The following is an 18843-nucleotide window of genomic DNA, read 5'->3' as shown; positions in this document are numbered from 1 at the left end:
AGGTGTGTGTATTTGAATTCACGATGTCAAGTTGAACTTTGTATGTAAATGCAAATTACACAGTGCAGCAGGGCAGAACTAAACCTCAGAGAATGATGATGACCGAAATGCATCATAAGGGCTGACATGATTTTCAGAAGGAAAGACTACGGAAACTGTTCTTGAGTTAAACATACGATTCCTAAAACCACGGCACGTGATAGCTCGTGTCTACATTCATGCCGCAAGTATTGGACAAAATGCATGCAGAAAAGGCTGGGGTAAGGAATATATTTTAAGCTAAAGGTGTTACACTATGCATAATACAGATTGTGGTCAAGAACGCGTAATACATAAATCGCAATTAAGCATTAAATTTGTCTCAGAAAATAATATGCTCTTTCATGTCGCAACAAAATTACTACATTAAAACACACATTATTCCTCTTCAACTGAGCAAATCCTGATGGTTGATTCTCTGTGTGAGTTTTTAAAGAATGGATAAACTGCTTCGGAGAATGCACAGTCTTGAAACGTGAACATCACAGACATGTTGGTGACATTGAAAAAAGTCAGAGTTTTCTCTTCACAGTTAAGGAAAACCCCAACTTTCCTGGGATTTTCCTGCACCTCTAACTGTGTCCATGGATCGGTTCTTGCCCAGCAAAATTTAACACTTAAGCCCAGAGCCCAGAATCCTTCTTTAGGTGACAGAGTTATTCTTCCTTTCCTTGGGGCGGATTTCCTGGCTACTCCCAGGTCCCAGTCACTGCATTTTCCCACGTCCACCTCCCAGTAATGCTTGCCGGAGGAGAAACCTTCTGAGCCCAGCACGCAGACAGAGGAATCAAAACTGCCCTCATGGAGAGTCACTTTCTGGACCTGTGATTGATACGTGAAACTCTTCTTGTCCCCAGCAATAGACAAGTATGGATGGGCTGTGTCCCAATCAACCACGATGTCATCTGTAAAAAACAGGTATTTGGGGCTTTCTAAACACTTTTCTAAAGAGAAGAGAAGGAAAGGGTGCTGCACTGCAATTCCTTCTGAAAATCTGCCTACAACGTCATTCTGAAAATCTGCCTGTAACGGTCTGGAAAGACCTCTTACCCCCAGGGAAGGACTGCTCTCAGGCACACGCATTACACTTTCACTCTCAACTATGTCACAGCCCAGTGAAATACCTATGCACCAGTGCAATAAAAGGCATTTGTAGACTCACGGTCCAGCCCATGCTCAGCACTGCTTCTGCAGTAGTCACAGATGTCACGCCATTGAGTACAGACATGAGTAAGTGCAGTGTTTTACCTGTATAGCCACGAGCCTTTATGAATTCTGAAAGCAAATAGGAGAGACAAAAAGGAAAAAAACCAAGGGTGAGAGAAAGCAAATTCAAAACATTGACTGGAAAAAATTTCCAACTCCAAGCTGAGACATCCCAGGCTGAGACTAAACTCTGCAGGTTAACGGATGCTCAGATTCCCTCTTGCCCTCTCCAGCGCTGTGATTACCTGTGCGGGCTGGAGAAGGATCTGAGGCTGGGCTGAGTTTCCTGCCTGGGGACTACTTTCTCTCTCAGGTCCCACTCTGCCGCCTTGCCAGTGTTTTGGGTGGATGTCCCACCTGCCACACTGCACATTTCACAGCATGTGAGACCCCTGGTCAGCACCCCGGAATGTCCAGAGACACAGAAAGGGACCAGTCCCCTTTGTGACACTCCGCGGAATAAATGTCAGCCACTTCTTGTGGATTTCTCGGGTGGGGTTGGATACAAAGGAAGAGCTTGGGGGAATTGTCAGTAACCCTCTGAAGAGAGGAGGCACTGCGCTTCCCAGAGAGTTTCTGGGTACGTGCAGCCGTGGCAGCTTTGTACCTGAGAGGGTGGGCAGGGAAGGAAGGCAGGGGAGATGTGGCAGGCAGAGAGACTGCTCTACAAACCAAGCTGCTGAGAAGTCAGATCGGACCCAGTAAACGTTAAATAATCGAAAGAGCCGAATCAGCCGAGCTTGTGCATTTCTGTATGGATGTGAAAAGGCGACCCAGCAGGGCAGGATCGTGAAGTCCTGACACGTGAGCTTAAGGGGTTAGCTCCAAGGCAGGCATTGATGCTCCCTGAAGTTGCATCTGACATGCTTCTGATTCTGGCAGGGATGTCTTCCCTACCCCATCATCACGCACCATCCGTGAGCCCCCACGTCTGGTTGGTGGCCCAGGCTCTGCAGCCCCATCAACCCATCACAGCCTTCCCTCAACGTACCCTTCCTTCACTCTCCGACCAACACCAAAGGCTCCACCAGCCACAACACCACAAGCAACACCCTGTGAAAACCCCTTAAATACCACAACTGGGTGGCACGCAAGGCCTCCAGGGAGGCAGCGGAACTCACCAATCTCGTTCTTCTGCTGCTCTGCAAGAAGAGAGGGAGAACACCTTGCTTAGCACCTTGAATCAAAGGAACACTGGAGCACCCCAGTCACAAGAACATCCCACCAGCCCTTCTGAATGCCCGCTGGGGGAAAAGACATTCCAAGGAGCCCAGGAATAGCACAACCCTACCAAAGTCAACTCCCCATTACTGAGCCTACAGCACAGGCAGGGAAGGAAACTGAACCTGCACATCTGCACTTATTATTCTGCCTCCAAAAGCCAGTCCGTTCTGGAATAGTCCAACCCACGAATGGAGGAAAAGCTCCTCTGGCATGGTAGATGGCTCACACTATTGTGCGGTCAGGGGTGACTTCCCCTCCGCTATCCCACCCTGGAATCACCTCCCATGATTGTCTTGCTCACATGGCCCGCAGGGATTCAGCAGCACTCACCGATCCGCTTCTTCTGGTTCCCTGCAAGATTAGAGAGGGAAGAGAAAACACCTTGATTAGTGCCATGACTCCGTGGGATACATGGCAAACAGCATGTGTACACCTCCTTTAGGAAGGCTGACATGTCATCCATCAGGACATGTCCCCAGCCAGAGCTCCCCCAGGCACGGAGCCGTGGTGGCAGCGCGTTGCCCGCAGTCCCCCTTCTCAGCACCCAGGGCTGCCCCTGCTTGCAGCTGAGGCTGCTCTGCACGTGAGGGCTTGGCAGAACGAAGGGAGAGCAATCAGGGCTTCCCAGGCACGAGCTGCTGCCAGCCGTGGGGGCAGGGGCTCCCTTGCTCTGGACACAGCAGCACCCAATACCTGCACAGGATGACACCCACTGACCTCCCACCCACTCCCCACCGCTCACAGCACTGCCCCTGCCTGCCACAGACACCCTCACTGGCTGCCACCTCCACCAGCATCACAACCACAGGACCCCATTCGCATGTCAGGTGCTGAGGGACACAGCACCTCCCCTCAACCAGCACCCAGCAAGCCAGAAACTTGCTGTAGGAGTAGCCCCACCACCCTGCCCCTTCTTTCTGGCTCACACAGGGAATTCAGCTATCAGTTTCTTGCTTCCCAGGACAACAGTATTCCCTTTCCCTGGGGATGGGTCCTCTCTCTTGGGCCACTGCTTCTATCCTTGACCGGATAGCAAAGAACTCAGAGCCTTCACAATGGTCATAAGTCCATAATAGGACCCCCAGGCACAAGGACATCCAATCACTCATGTCAAATGCGTGCTGGTCCAGGAGAATGGCCAAGGACCATGGGATTAGGGCTGTCCTGCCACTGTCAATGGTCCGTGAAAGAGCTTGCACCATGGGCAGGGAAGCGCACTGCACCCTTACATTCACCCTCACTAATCTGTCGCTGAAATGTGTTGAAAGGAGAAGAATCCGTAAACAGTGATGCCACAGTATCTATTGGGTGTCCCACGACAGAATAAAAAGAGTCAAAACCCACCCAGGCACTGGCCTTCGGGGAAGACCTTGGTACAGCCAAATGCAGGGAGCACCAGCTACCAGGTTGAGCCTTGCACATTGGCAGGGTCCGTCAGTGTGGCACTTGGCGAGCAGTTGGCATTGCTGGAGCATCCCTCCTCATCTGCCTCAAGGCCCTATCACTGTGCCAAAGGCATTTAAGAAACAGAAACACTCACCGTTTCTTGCATGGAGGTCCTCTGTTGAGTCACCGTGGTCACAGGAGAAGACACATGAAATCAGAGAAGACAGATAACGTCCTTGTAGTGGGCTGAGGGACACGGCACCTCCCTTGACCAGCATCAAGCAAGCCAGAAGCTGGAGTAGCTCCACCACAACCACCCTGCCCCTTCTGTCTGGCTCACAAAGGGAATTCAGCCTGGCAGATTCCTGCTTCCCAGGGGATGGTTTTCCCTTTCCCTGGGCATAGATCCTCTGTCTTAGTCCATCGCTTCTCCCCTTGACTGAATAGCAAAGAACACAGTGCCTTTCCAATGGGAAGAAGTTCATAATAGGACCCCCAGGCACAAGAACACCCCATCAGTCATGCCAAATGTGTGCTGGAGTAGGAGAATGGCCAAGGACCATAATTAGTACTTCTCTGCCAGTGTCAAGGCTCTATGAAAGAGCTTGCACCACCACAACACACTAAACATTCGCTTTTATTAATCTTCCACTTGAACTGTGCTGAAAGGCAAAGAGTCCAAAAATACTAATTCCCAAAAAGCCAATGGCAGGCCGACCACAAAATGGAAGAGTCAATGTCCACCCCACCACTGGCCATTGGGGAAGATCTTTCTTGGTAAAGCCAAAGTCAGGGAGTACTTGCTGACAGGTTGAGCCTTGTGCTCTCTCAATGTGGCACACAGGGAGTATTTGGCATTGCTGGAGCATCTCTCTTCACCTGATTCATGGCCCTATCACTGTGCTAAAGGCATTTAAGAAACAGAAACACTCACCGTTCCTTGCATGGAGGTCCTCTGTTGAGTCACCGTGGTCACAGGAGAAGAGACATGAAATCAACAGAGGCTGAGGGACACGGCACCTCCCCTGACCAGCACCCAGCAAGCCAGAAGCTGAGGTAGCCCCACCACAATCACCCTGCCCCTTCTGTCTGGCTCACACAGGGAATTCAGCCTGGCAGATTCCTGCTTCCCAGGGGATGGTTTTCCCTTTCCCTGGGGACGGAACCTATGACTTGGGCCAACACTTCTCCCCTTGACTGAACTGCAAAGAATACAGAGCTTGCACAATGGACACAGTAACAGGGTCCCCAGTCAGAAGGTCATCTAATCAGTCATGCCAAATGCGTGCTGGTCCAGGAGAACGGCCAAGGACCATGGGATTAACACAGACCGGACATTGTTCAAGGCATCACTAATGAGCTGCACTATGGGCAGGTAAAGCGCACGACACCCTGAATTTGCATCCTTGCTGAGCTGCCTCTGAGACTGTGCTGACAGGCAAAGGCTCTGGAAATGGCAATGCCGCAGAAGCGATTGCAAGATCCCCCACAAAAAGGAAGAGTCCAAACAATTCACAGCTGGCCATGGGCACCGCCCCTGCAGAGCCAGAGCCACGGAGCACCAGCTGCCAGGTTGAGCCTTGCACATTGGCAAAGTCTCTCAGCGTGGCACTCGGGGAGCTGCTGGCATTGCTGGAGCATCCCTCCCCTCCCAGCCCAGGGCACTAACTCAGGCAAGGACAGCGCTTGCACAAGCGGAAACACTCACCATTCATTGCACGCAGTTCATCTGCAAGTCACCATGGTCACAGGAGAAGAAGACATGAAGTCAGGACAGGACCCACAGGATCCCTACAAGCCATCTCCCTCTGGGACTGTCCACCCCAGGGAGTGATGAACAACAAATCTGGCATGCAGGAGAGTTCATGCTCCTTTGGAGCTCCTCATCATGTGGCCCTCAGAAGCATTTTTACCAACGACGGCACAGACCCAAATCCCTATAAGTAGCCAGGGTTCCTCAGGGACATGGGCTCTCTGCCCCATCACACACACTGTGGCCTTCCCTCAGCATCTCCTTCCTTCATGCTCCTGCCCCCAACAGAGCCTCCCACAGCCTGGGCATCACCAGCCACCCGCCACGGCAACCCATCTGCCTTGTGGCAAGGGCCATGGGTGCCTTTAGAGGCCCCTTCCCCAGGGACAGTCGGTGACAGGAAGGGGAGGGAAAGCCAGCAGAGATGGCCTCCAAGCCAGGTGTCTCTCAGCATTCCTGACACCGGTCACGCTTCATGGTGCAGACTCTCCTGGCTGTCCTGTGGGGTGAGGGCTGACTTGTCCTCCACTCTCCTCCCACCCTGGCGCCCCATCCCACAAACTGCTCACACACACGGGCCCCAGGGAGTCAGCGACACTCACCAATCTCCTTCTTCTGTAGCTCTGCAAGAAGAAAGGGTGAAAAGAGGACACACTGATTAGCACCCAACCTCCAGTGAAGATGGCTGTAAATCCTGGGACACGTTCAGCAAAGCAGATCCCTTCTCCTCCAAACCCACATGCAGCCAGAGCTCCCCCGGGCACGGAGCCGTGGTGGCAGCGCATTGCCCGCAGTCCCCCTTCTCAGCACCCAGGGCTGCCCCTGCTTGCAGCTGAGGCTGCTCTGCACGTGAGGGCTTGGCAGAACGAAGGGAGAGCAATCAGGGCTTCCCAGGCACGAGCTGCTGCCAGCCGTGGGGGCAGGGGCTCCCTTGCTCTGGACACAGCAGCACCCAATACCTGCACAGGATGACACCCACTGACCTCCCACCCACTCCCCACCGCTCACAGCACTGCCCCTGCCTGCCACAGACACCCTCACTGGCTGCCACCTCCACCAGCATCACAACCACAGGACCCCATTCGCATGTCAGGTGCTGAGGGACACAGCACCTCCCCTCAACCAGCACCCAGCAAGCCAGAAACTTGCTGTAGGAGTAGCCCCACCACCCTGCCCCTTCTTTCTGGCTCACACAGGGAATTCAGCTATCAGTTTCTTGCTTCCCAGGACAACAGTATTCCCTTTCCCTGGGGATGGGTCCTCTCTCTTGGGCCACTGCTTCTATCCTTGACCGGATAGCAAAGAACTCAGAGCCTTCACAATGGTCATAAGTCCATAATAGGACCCCCAGGCACAAGGACATCCAATCACTCATGTCAAATGCGTGCTGGTCCAGGAGAATGGCCAAGGACCATGGGATTAGGGCTGTCCTGCCACTGTCAATGGTCCCTGAAAGAGCTTGCACCATGGGCAGGGAAGCGCACTGCACCCTTACATTCACCCTCACTAATCTGTCGCTGAAATGTGTTGAAAGGAGAAGAATCCGTAAACAGTGATGCCACAGTATCTATTGGGTGTCCCACGACAGAATAAAAAGAGTCAAAACCCACCCAGGCACTGGCCTTCGGGGAAGACCTTGGTACAGCCAAATGCAGGGAGCACCAGCTACCAGGTTGAGCCTTGCACATTGGCAGGGTCCGTCAGTGTGGCACTTGGCGAGCAGTTGGCATTGCTGGAGCATCCCTCCTCATCTGCCTCAAGGCCCTATCACTGTGCCAAAGGCATTTAAGAAACAGAAACACTCACCGTTTCTTGCATGGAGGTCCTCTGTTGAGTCACCGTGGTCACAGGAGAAGACACATGAAATCAGAGAAGACAGATAACGTCCTTGTAGTGGGCTGAGGGACACGGCACCTCCCTTGACCAGCATCAAGCAAGCCAGAAGCTGGAGTAGCTCCACCACAACCACCCTGCCCCTTCTGTCTGGCTCACAAAGGGAATTCAGCCTGGCAGATTCCTGCTTCCCAGGGGATGGTTTTCCCTTTCCCTGGGCATAGATCCTCTGTCTTAGTCCATCGCTTCTCCCCTTGACTGAATAGCAAAGAACACAGTGCCTTTCCAATGGGAAGAAGTTCATAATAGGACCCCCAGGCACAAGAACACCCCATCAGTCATGCCAAATGTGTGCTGGAGTAGGAGAATGGCCAAGGACCATAATTAGTACTTCTCTGCCAGTGTCAAGGCTCTATGAAAGAGCTTGCACCACCACAACACACTAAACATTCGCTTTTATTAATCTTCCACTTGAACTGTGCTGAAAGGCAAAGAGTCCAAAAATACTAATTCCCAAAAAGCCAATGGCAGGCCGACCACAAAATGGAAGAGTCAATGTCCACCCCACCACTGGCCATTGGGGAAGATCTTTCTTGGTAAAGCCAAAGTCAGGGAGTACTTGCTGACAGGTTGAGCCTTGTGCTCTCTCAATGTGGCACACAGGGAGTATTTGGCATTGCTGGAGCATCTCTCTTCACCTGATTCATGGCCCTATCACTGTGCTAAAGGCATTTAAGAAACAGAAACACTCACCGTTCCTTGCATGGAGGTCCTCTGTTGAGTCACCGTGGTCACAGGAGAAGAGACATGAAATCAACAGAGGCTGAGGGACACGGCACCTCCCCTGACCAGCACCCAGCAAGCCAGAAGCTGAGGTAGCCCCACCACAATCACCCTGCCCCTTCTGTCTGGCTCACACAGGGAATTCAGCCTGGCAGATTCCTGCTTCCCAGGGGATGGTTTTCCCTTTCCCTGGGGACGGAACCTATGACTTGGGCCAACACTTCTCCCCTTGACTGAACTGCAAAGAATACAGAGCTTGCACAATGGACACAGTAACAGGGTCCCCAGTCAGAAGGTCATCTAATCAGTCATGCCAAATGCGTGCTGGTCCAGGAGAACGGCCAAGGACCATGGGATTAACACAGACCGGACATTGTTCAAGGCATCACTAATGAGCTGCACTATGGGCAGGTAAAGCGCACGACACCCTGAATTTGCATCCTTGCTGAGCTGCCTCTGAGACTGTGCTGACAGGCAAAGGCTCTGGAAATGGCAATGCCGCAGAAGCGATTGCAAGATCCCCCACAAAAAGGAAGAGTCCAAACAATTCACAGCTGGCCATGGGCACCGCCCCTGCAGAGCCAGAGCCACGGAGCACCAGCTGCCAGGTTGAGCCTTGCACATTGGCAAAGTCTCTCAGCGTGGCACTCGGGGAGCTGCTGGCATTGCTGGAGCATCCCTCCCCTCCCAGCCCAGGGCACTAACTCAGGCAAGGACAGCGCTTGCACAAGCGGAAACACTCACCATTCATTGCACGCAGTTCATCTGCAAGTCACCATGGTCACAGGAGAAGAAGACATGAAGTCAGGACAGGACCCACAGGATCCCTACAAGCCATCTCCCTCTGGGACTGTCCACCCCAGGGAGTGATGAACAACAAATCTGGCATGCAGGAGAGTTCATGCTCCTTTGGAGCTCCTCATCATGTGGCCCTCAGAAGCATTTTTACCAACGACGGCACAGACCCAAATCCCTATAAGTAGCCAGGGTTCCTCAGGGACATGGGCTCTCTGCCCCATCACACACACTGTGGCCTTCCCTCAGCATCTCCTTCCTTCATGCTCCTGCCCCCAACAGAGCCTCCCACAGCCTGGGCATCACCAGCCACCCGCCACGGCAACCCATCTGCCTTGTGGCAAGGGCCATGGGTGCCTTTAGAGGCCCCTTCCCCAGGGACAGTCGGTGACAGGAAGGGGAGGGAAAGCCAGCAGAGATGGCCTCCAAGCCAGGTGTCTCTCAGCATTCCTGACACCGGTCACGCTTCATGGTGCAGACTCTCCTGGCTGTCCTGTGGGGTGAGGGCTGACTTGTCCTCCACTCTCCTCCCACCCTGGCGCCCCATCCCACAAACTGCTCACACACACGGGCCCCAGGGAGTCAGCGACACTCACCAATCTCCTTCTTCTGTAGCTCTGCAAGAAGAAAGGGTGAAAAGAGGACACACTGATTAGCACCCAACCTCCAGTGAAGATGGCTGTAAATCCTGGGACACGTTCAGCAAAGCAGATCCCTTCTCCTCCAAACCCACATGCAGCCAGAGCTCCCCCGGGCACGGAGCCGTGGTGGCAGCGCATTGCCCGCAGTCCCCCTTCTCAGCACCCAGGGCTGCCCCTGCTTGCAGCTGAGGCTGCTCTGCACGTGAGGGCTTGGCAGAACGAAGGGAGAGCAATCAGGGCTTCCCAGGCACGAGCTGCTGCCAGCCGTGGGGGCAGGGGCTCCCTTGCTCTGGACACAGCAGCACCCAATACCTGCACAGGATGACACCCACTGACCTCCCACCCACTCCCCACCGCTCACAGCACTGCCCCTGCCTGCCACAGACACCCTCACTGGCTGCCACCTCCACCAGCATCACAACCACAGGACCCCATTCGCATGTCAGGTGCTGAGGGACACAGCACCTCCCCTCAACCAGCACCCAGCAAGCCAGAAACTTGCTGTAGGAGTAGCCCCACCACCCTGCCCCTTCTTTCTGGCTCACACAGGGAATTCAGCTATCAGTTTCTTGCTTCCCAGGACAACAGTATTCCCTTTCCCTGGGGATGGGTCCTCTCTCTTGGGCCACTGCTTCTATCCTTGACCGGATAGCAAAGAACTCAGAGCCTTCACAATGGTCATAAGTCCATAATAGGACCCCCAGGCACAAGGACATCCAATCACTCATGTCAAATGCGTGCTGGTCCAGGAGAATGGCCAAGGACCATGGGATTAGGGCTGTCCTGCCACTGTCAATGGTCCCTGAAAGAGCTTGCACCATGGGCAGGGAAGCGCACTGCACCCTTACATTCACCCTCACTAATCTGTCGCTGAAATGTGTTGATAGGAGAAGAATCCGTAAACAGTGATGCCACAGTATCTATTGGGTGTCCCACGACAGAATAAAAAGAGTCAAAACCCACCCAGGCACTGGCCTTCGGGGAAGACCTTGGTACAGCCAAATGCAGGGAGCACCAGCTACCAGGTTGAGCCTTGCACATTGGCAGGGTCCGTCAGTGTGGCACTTGGCGAGCAGTTGGCATTGCTGGAGCATCCCTCCTCATCTGCCTCAAGGCCCTATCACTGTGCCAAAGGCATTTAAGAAACAGAAACACTCACCGTTTCTTGCATGGAGGTCCTCTGTTGAGTCACCGTGGTCACAGGAGAAGACACATGAAATCAGAGAAGACAGATAACGTCCTTGTAGTGGGCTGAGGGACACGGCACCTCCCTTGACCAGCATCAAGCAAGCCAGAAGCTGGAGTAGCTCCACCACAACCACCCTGCCCCTTCTGTCTGGCTCACAAAGGGAATTCAGCCTGGCAGATTCCTGCTTCCCAGGGGATGGTTTTCCCTTTCCCTGGGCATAGATCCTCTGTCTTAGTCCATCGCTTCTCCCCTTGACTGAATAGCAAAGAACACAGTGCCTTTCCAATGGGAAGAAGTTCATAATAGGACCCCCAGGCACAAGAACACCCCATCAGTCATGCCAAATGTGTGCTGGAGTAGGAGAATGGCCAAGGACCATAATTAGTACTTCTCTGCCAGTGTCAAGGCTCTATGAAAGAGCTTGCACCACCACAACACACTAAACATTCGCTTTTATTAATCTTCCACTTGAACTGTGCTGAAAGGCAAAGAGTCCAAAAATACTAATTCCCAAAAAGCCAATGGCAGGCCGACCACAAAATGGAAGAGTCAATGTCCACCCCACCACTGGCCATTGGGGAAGATCTTTCTTGGTAAAGCCAAAGTCAGGGAGTACTTGCTGACAGGTTGAGCCTTGTGCTCTCTCAATGTGGCACACAGGGAGTATTTGGCATTGCTGGAGCATCTCTCTTCACCTGATTCATGGCCCTATCACTGTGCTAAAGGCATTTAAGAAACAGAAACACTCACCGTTCCTTGCATGGAGGTCCTCTGTTGAGTCACCGTGGTCACAGGAGAAGAGACATGAAATCAACAGAGGCTGAGGGACACGGCACCTCCCCTGACCAGCACCCAGCAAGCCAGAAGCTGAGGTAGCCCCACCACAATCACCCTGCCCCTTCTGTCTGGCTCACACAGGGAATTCAGCCTGGCAGATTCCTGCTTCCCAGGGGATGGTTTTCCCTTTCCCTGGGGACGGAACCTATGACTTGGGCCAACACTTCTCCCCTTGACTGAACTGCAAAGAATACAGAGCTTGCACAATGGACACAGTAACAGGGTCCCCAGTCAGAAGGTCATCTAATCAGTCATGCCAAATGCGTGCTGGTCCAGGAGAACGGCCAAGGACCATGGGATTAACACAGACCGGACATTGTTCAAGGCATCACTAATGAGCTGCACTATGGGCAGGTAAAGCGCACGACACCCTGAATTTGCATCCTTGCTGAGCTGCCTCTGAGACTGTGCTGACAGGCAAAGGCTCTGGAAATGGCAATGCCGCAGAAGCGATTGCAAGATCCCCCACAAAAAGGAAGAGTCCAAACAATTCACAGCTGGCCATGGGCACCGCCCCTGCAGAGCCAGAGCCACGGAGCACCAGCTGCCAGGTTGAGCCTTGCACATTGGCAAAGTCTCTCAGCGTGGCACTCGGGGAGCTGCTGGCATTGCTGGAGCATCCCTCCCCTCCCAGCCCAGGGCACTAACTCAGGCAAGGACAGCGCTTGCACAAGCGGAAACACTCACCATTCATTGCACGCAGTTCATCTGCAAGTCACCATGGTCACAGGAGAAGAAGACATGAAGTCAGGACAGGACCCACAGGATCCCTACAAGCCATCTCCCTCTGGGACTGTCCACCCCAGGGAGTGATGAACAACAAATCTGGCATGCAGGAGAGTTCATGCTCCTTTGGAGCTCCTCATCATGTGGCCCTCAGAAGCATTTTTACCAACGACGGCACAGACCCAAATCCCTATAAGTAGCCAGGGTTCCTCAGGGACATGGGCTCTCTGCCCCATCACACACACTGTGGCCTTCCCTCAGCATCTCCTTCCTTCATGCTCCTGCCCCCAACAGAGCCTCCCACAGCCTGGGCATCACCAGCCACCCGCCACGGCAACCCATCTGCCTTGTGGCAAGGGCCATGGGTGCCTTTAGAGGCCCCTTCCCCAGGGACAGTCGGTGACAGGAAGGGGAGGGAAAGCCAGCAGAGATGGCCTCCAAGCCAGGTGTCTCTCAGCATTCCTGACACCGGTCACGCTTCATGGTGCAGACTCTCCTGGCTGTCCTGTGGGGTGAGGGCTGACTTGTCCTCCACTCTCCTCCCACCCTGGCGCCCCATCCCACAAACTGCTCACACACACGGGCCCCAGGGAGTCAGCGACACTCACCAATCTCCTTCTTCTGTAGCTCTGCAAGAAGAAAGGGTGAAAAGAGGACACACTGATTAGCACCCAACCTCCAGTGAAGATGGCTGTAAATCCTGGGACACGTTCAGCAAAGCAGATCCCTTCTCCTCCAAACCCACATGCAGCCAGAGCTCCCCCGGGCACGGAGCCGTGGTGGCAGCGCATTGCCCGCAGTCCCCCTTCTCAGCACCCAGGGCTGCCCCTGCTTGCAGCTGAGGCTGCTCTGCACGTGAGGGCTTGGCAGAACGAAGGGAGAGCAATCAGGGCTTCCCAGGCACGAGCTGCTGCCAGCCGTGGGGGCAGGGGCTCCCTTGCTCTGGACACAGCAGCACCCAATACCTGCACAGGATGACACCCACTGACCTCCCACCCACTCCCCACCGCTCACAGCACTGCCCCTGCCTGCCACAGACACCCTCACTGGCTGCCACCTCCACCAGCATCACAACCACAGGACCCCATTCGCATGTCAGGTGCTGAGGGACACAGCACCTCCCCTCAACCAGCACCCAGCAAGCCAGAAACTTGCTGTAGGAGTAGCCCCACCACCCTGCCCCTTCTTTCTGGCTCACACAGGGAATTCAGCTATCAGTTTCTTGCTTCCCAGGACAACAGTATTCCCTTTCCCTGGGGATGGGTCCTCTCTCTTGGGCCACTGCTTCTATCCTTGACCGGATAGCAAAGAACTCAGAGCCTTCACAATGGTCATAAGTCCATAATAGGACCCCCAGGCACAAGGACATCCAATCACTCATGTCAAATGCGTGCTGGTCCAGGAGAATGGCCAAGGACCATGGGATTAGGGCTGTCCTGCCACTGTCAATGGTCCCTGAAAGAGCTTGCACCATGGGCAGGGAAGCGCACTGCACCCTTACATTCACCCTCACTAATCTGTCGCTGAAATGTGTTGATAGGAGAAGAATCCGTAAACAGTGATGCCACAGTATCTATTGGGTGTCCCACGACAGAATAAAAAGAGTCAAAACCCACCCAGGCACTGGCCTTCGGGGAAGACCTTGGTACAGCCAAATGCAGGGAGCACCAGCTACCAGGTTGAGCCTTGCACATTGGCAGGGTCCGTCAGTGTGGCACTTGGCGAGCAGTTGGCATTGCTGGAGCATCCCTCCTCATCTGCCTCAAGGCCCTATCACTGTGCCAAAGGCATTTAAGAAACAGAAACACTCACCGTTTCTTGCATGGAGGTCCTCTGTTGAGTCACCGTGGTCACAGGAGAAGACACATGAAATCAGAGAAGACAGATAACGTCCTTGTAGTGGGCTGAGGGACACGGCACCTCCCTTGACCAGCATCAAGCAAGCCAGAAGCTGGAGTAGCTCCACCACAACCACCCTGCCCCTTCTGTCTGGCTCACAAAGGGAATTCAGCCTGGCAGATTCCTGCTTCCCAGGGGATGGTTTTCCCTTTCCCTGGGCATAGATCCTCTGTCTTAGTCCATCGCTTCTCCCCTTGACTGAATAGCAAAGAACACAGTGCCTTTCCAATGGGAAGAAGTTCATAATAGGACCCCCAGGCACAAGAACACCCCATCAGTCATGCCAAATGTGTGCTGGAGTAGGAGAATGGCCAAGGACCATAATTAGTACTTCTCTGCCAGTGTCAAGGCTCTATGAAAGAGCTTGCACCACCACAACACACTAAACATTCGCTTTTATTAATCTTCCACTTGAACTGTGCTGAAAGGCAAAGAGTCCAAAAATACTAATTCCCAAAAAGCCAATGGCAGGCCGACCACAAAATGGAAGAGTCAATGTCCACCCCACCACTGGCCATTGGGGAAGATCTTTCTTGGTAAAGCCAAAGTCAGGGAGTACTTGCTGACAGGTTGAGCCTTGTGCTCTCTCAATGTGGCACACAGGGAGTATTTGGCATTGCTGGAGCATCTCTCTTCACCTGATTCATGGCCCTATCACTGTGCTAAAGGCATTTAAGAAACAGAAACACTCACCGTTCCTTGCATGGAGGTCCTCTGTTGAGTCACCGTGGTCACAGGAGAAGAGACATGAAATCAACAGAGGCTGAGGGACACGGCACCTCCCCTGACCAGCACCCAGCAAGCCAGAAGCTGAGGTAGCCCCACCACAATCACCCTGCCCCTTCTGTCTGGCTCACACAGGGAATTCAGCCTGGCAGATTCCTGCTTCCCAGGGGATGGTTTTCCCTTTCCCTGGGGACGGAACCTATGACTTGGGCCAACACTTCTCCCCTTGACTGAACTGCAAAGAATACAGAGCTTGCACAATGGACACAGTAACAGGGTCCCCAGTCAGAAGGTCATCTAATCAGTCATGCCAAATGCGTGCTGGTCCAGGAGAACGGCCAAGGACCATGGGATTAACACAGACCGGACATTGTTCAAGGCATCACTAATGAGCTGCACTATGGGCAGGTAAAGCGCACGACACCCTGAATTTGCATCCTTGCTGAGCTGCCTCTGAGACTGTGCTGACAGGCAAAGGCTCTGGAAATGGCAATGCCGCAGAAGCGATTGCAAGATCCCCCACAAAAAGGAAGAGTCCAAACAATTCACAGCTGGCCATGGGCACCGCCCCTGCAGAGCCAGAGCCACGGAGCACCAGCTGCCAGGTTGAGCCTTGCACATTGGCAAAGTCTCTCAGCGTGGCACTCGGGGAGCTGCTGGCATTGCTGGAGCATCCCTCCCCTCCCAGCCCAGGGCACTAACTCAGGCAAGGACAGCGTTTGCACAAGCGGAAACACTCACCATTCGTTGCACGCAGTTCATCTGCAAGTCACCATGGTCACAGGAGAAGAAGACATGAAGTCAGGACAGGACCCACAGGATCCCTACAAGCCATCTCCCTCTGGGACTGTCCACCCCAGGGAGTGATGAACAACAAATCTGGCATGCAGGAGAGTTCATGCTCCTTTGGAGCTCCTCATCATGTGGCCCTCAGAAGCATTTTTACCAACGACGGCACAGACCCAAATCCCTATAAGTAGCCAGGGTTCCTCAGGGACATGGGCTCTCTGCCCCATCACACACACTGTGGCCTTCCCTCAGCATCTCCTTCCTTCATGCTCCTGCCCCCAACAGAGCCTCCCACAGCCTGGGCATCACCAGCCACCCGCCACGGCAACCCATCTGCCTTGTGGCAAGGGCCATGGGTGCCTTTAGAGGCCCCTTCCCCAGGGACAGTCGGTGACAGGAAGGGGAGGGAAAGCCAGCAGAGATGGCCTCCAAGCCAGGTGTCTCTCAGCATTCCTGACACCGGTCACGCTTCATGGTGCAGACTCTCCTGGCTGTCCTGTGGGGTGAGGGCTGACTTGTCCTCCACTCTCCTCCCACCCTGGCGCCCCATCCCACAAACTGCTCACACACACGGGCCCCAGGGAGTCAGCGACACTCACCAATCTCCTTCTTCTGTAGCTCTGCAAGAAGAAAGGGTGAAAAGAGGACACACTGATTAGCACCCAACCTCCAGTGAAGATGGCTGTAAATCCTGGGACACGTTCAGCAAAGCAGATCCCTTCTCCTCCAAACCCACATGCAGCCAGAGCTCCCCCGGGCACGGAGCCGTGGTGGCAGCGCATTGCCCGCAGTCCCCCTTCTCAGCACCCAGGGCTGCCCCTGCTTGCAGCTGAGGCTGCTCTGCACGTGAGGGCTTGGCAGAACGAAGGGAGAGCAATCAGGGCTTCCCAGGCACGAGCTGCTGCCAGCCGTGGGGGCAGGGGCTCCCTTGCTCTGGACACAGCAGCACCCAATACCTGCACAGGATGACACCCACTGACCTCCCACCCACTCCCCACCGCTCACAGCACTGCCCCTGCCTGCCACAGACACCCTCACTGGCTGCCACCTCCACCAGCATCACAACCACAGGACCCCATTCGCATGTCAGGTGCTGAGGGACACAGCACCTCCCCTCAACCAGCACCCAGCAAGCCAGAAACTTGCTGTAGGAGTAGCCCCACCACCCTGCCCCTTCTTTCTGGCTCACACAGGGAATTCAGCTATCAGTTTCTTGCTTCCCAGGACAACAGTATTCCCTTTCCCTGGGGATGGGTCCTCTCTCTTGGGCCACTGCTTCTATCCTTGACCAGATAGCAAAGAACTCAGAGCCTTCACAATGGTCATAAGTCCATAATAGGACCCCCAGGCACAAGGACATCCAATCACTCATGTCAAATGCGTGCTGGTCCAGGAGAATGGCCAAGGACCATGGGATTAACACAGACCGGACATTGTTCAAGGCATCACTAATGAGCTGCACTATGGGCAGGTAAAGTGCACGACACCCTGAATTTGCATCCTTGCTGAGCTGCCTCTGAGACTGTGCTGACAGGCAAAGGCTCTGGAAATGGCAATGCCGCAGAAGCGATTGCAAGATCCCCCACAAAAAGGAAGAGTCCAAACAATTCACAGCTGGCCATGGGCACCGCCCCTGCAGAGCCAGAGCCACGGAGCACCAGCTGCCAGGTTGAGCCTTGCACATTGGCAAAGTCTCTCAGCGTGGCACTCGGGGAGCTGCTGGCATTGCTGGAGCATCCCTCCCCTCCCAGCCCAGGGCACTAACTCAGGCAAGGACAGCGCTTGCACAAGCGGAAACACTCACCATTCATTGCACGCAGTTCATCTGCAAGTCACCATGGTCACAGGAGAAGAAGACATGAAGTCAGGACAGGACCCACAGGATCCCTACAAGCCTGCACAGGATGACACCCACTGACCTCCCACACACTCCCATCCACTCACAGCACTGCCCCTGCGTGGCATGGACACCCTCACTGGCTGCCACCTTCACCAGCATCACAGCCATATGCCCTCCTTGGCATGTCAGGTGCTGAGGGACACAGTGGCACCTCTTGACCAGTACCCAGCAAGCCAGAATCCAGAGTAGCCCCAACACAAGCACCTGACTTTTCTTTCTGGCTCACACTGGGAATTCAGCCTGGCAGTTATCCGCTTCCCAGGACAACAGTATTCCCTTTCCCTGGGGATGGATCCTGTGACTTGGGCCACTGCTTCCTCCCTTGTCTGAATAGCAAAGAACACAGAGCCTGCTAATGGACGCAGTAACGGGGGCCCCCAGGCACAAGAATATCCCACCAATCATGCGGAATATATGCTGGGCCAGGAGAATTGCCTAGAACCAAGGGACAAGCACCATCCTCTCACTTTCATGTGTCCATTTATAACCTTGCAGCTTGAGCAGGTAAGCACGCTAAACCTTTACTAATCTGCCACTGAATCTATACTGAAGGCAAAAACTTCCTAAACAGAAACTCCACACTAGTTCTTGCAAGGCACCCCACAAAAGTGAGGGGTTACAATCACCCCACAACTGGCCATGGGGCACTATCTTGGCAAAGCCAAAGCCAGGGAGCACCAGCTGCCAGGTTGAGCCTTGCACATTGGCAGGCTCTCTCAACATGGCACTTGGGGAGCAGTTGTCATTGCTGGAGCATCCCTCCCCACCTTCCTGAAAGATTTATGGCAGTGGGGAAGTGAGAAAGACGCAGCTTTTTTATGCCGTTTCCCTGATGTGTCACCATTGTCACTGGAGGAGAAGACATGAAGTCAGGACAAGAACCACAAGGTCTTTGCAAGCCAGACCCCTCAAATACTGCCCACTCCAGGGAATGAAGAACAACAGCTCTGGCATGGGGGACAGTTCATGCTCCTTTGGAGCTACTCATCACCTGGCCCTGACTGGGATTTTTGCCACCAGCCATAAACACTCACAGCCCTTCCTTCAATGGAGCCCAGTCAGTTAGAAAGCCCCCCAGTCGTTACAGTATCACACCATTCTGTTCAAATGCAGGGTA

The 18843-nt window shown here is 54.0% G+C and overlaps 2 protein-coding genes and 1 long non-coding RNA gene across 25 annotated transcripts in view; 2 read left to right on the top strand and 1 right to left on the bottom strand.

Annotated features, from left to right (window-relative positions):
* The window catches only part of LOC130150571 (butyrophilin-like protein 2), a 120170-nt gene that overhangs the window by 87848 nt on the left and 13479 nt on the right, over positions 1–18843 (top strand). The gene's annotated exons all lie outside the window — the stretch shown is intronic.
* Positions 257–17712, bottom strand: LOC130150572 (butyrophilin subfamily 1 member A1-like). 23 transcript variants are annotated; one of them, XM_056341660.1, is made up of 15 exons: positions 17631–17712; positions 15005–15025; positions 14225–14245; positions 12374–12394; positions 11600–11620; positions 10820–10840; positions 8969–8989; positions 8195–8215; positions 7415–7435; positions 5564–5584; positions 4790–4810; positions 2800–2820; positions 2367–2387; positions 1288–1314; positions 257–944 (listed from the first exon to the last, which is right to left on the bottom strand). In XM_056341660.1, the coding sequence occupies exons 1-15, from the start codon at positions 17635–17637 to the stop codon at positions 418–420; spliced, it is 813 nt and encodes a 270-aa protein (XP_056197635.1). In that variant the 5' UTR covers positions 17638–17712; the 3' UTR covers positions 257–417. The 23 variants fall into 23 exon arrangements, 3 of the variants coding, with proteins under 3 accessions (XP_056197635.1, XP_056197634.1, XP_056197637.1); XM_056341659.1 differs by lacking the exons at positions 4790–4810; positions 7415–7435; positions 15005–15025; positions 17631–17712 and having other exon boundaries at positions 14225–14360; XM_056341662.1 differs by lacking the exons at positions 5564–5584; positions 7415–7435; positions 11600–11620; ... (2 more) ...; positions 15005–15025; positions 17631–17712 and adding an exon at positions 9616–9636 and having other exon boundaries at positions 10820–10955.
* LOC130150576 (uncharacterized) lies at positions 4831–12152 on the top strand. Its single transcript, XR_008822283.1, has 3 exons — positions 4831–4911; positions 7560–8316; positions 10965–12152. It is a non-coding gene; the product is annotated as an uncharacterized LOC130150576 (long non-coding RNA).

This window comes from Falco biarmicus, chromosome 5, assembly GCF_023638135.1.
Source record: "Falco biarmicus isolate bFalBia1 chromosome 5, bFalBia1.pri, whole genome shotgun sequence".
Taxonomy (NCBI): Eukaryota; Metazoa; Chordata; class Aves; order Falconiformes; family Falconidae; genus Falco; species Falco biarmicus.
Note: the sequence above shows the minus strand (reverse complement) of the source record. Positions and strands in the feature narration are given on the sequence as shown.

Excerpts from the sequence above, each read along its gene's own strand:
- LOC130150572 (XM_056341659.1), bottom strand. The coding sequence starts at position 14,348 with ATGCTGGTCAAGGGAGGTGCCGTGTCCCTCAGCCCACTACAAGGACGT. Across the intron at positions 11,621-12,373 it reads TGAACTGCGTGCAATGAATG|AGGACCTCCATGCAAGGAAC; the intron begins GTGAGTGTTTCC and ends GTGACTCAACAG. Across the intron at positions 945-1,287 it reads AAAGGCTCGTGGCTATACAG|ATGACATCGTGGTTGATTGG; the intron begins GTAAAACACTGC and ends TGTTTTTTACAG.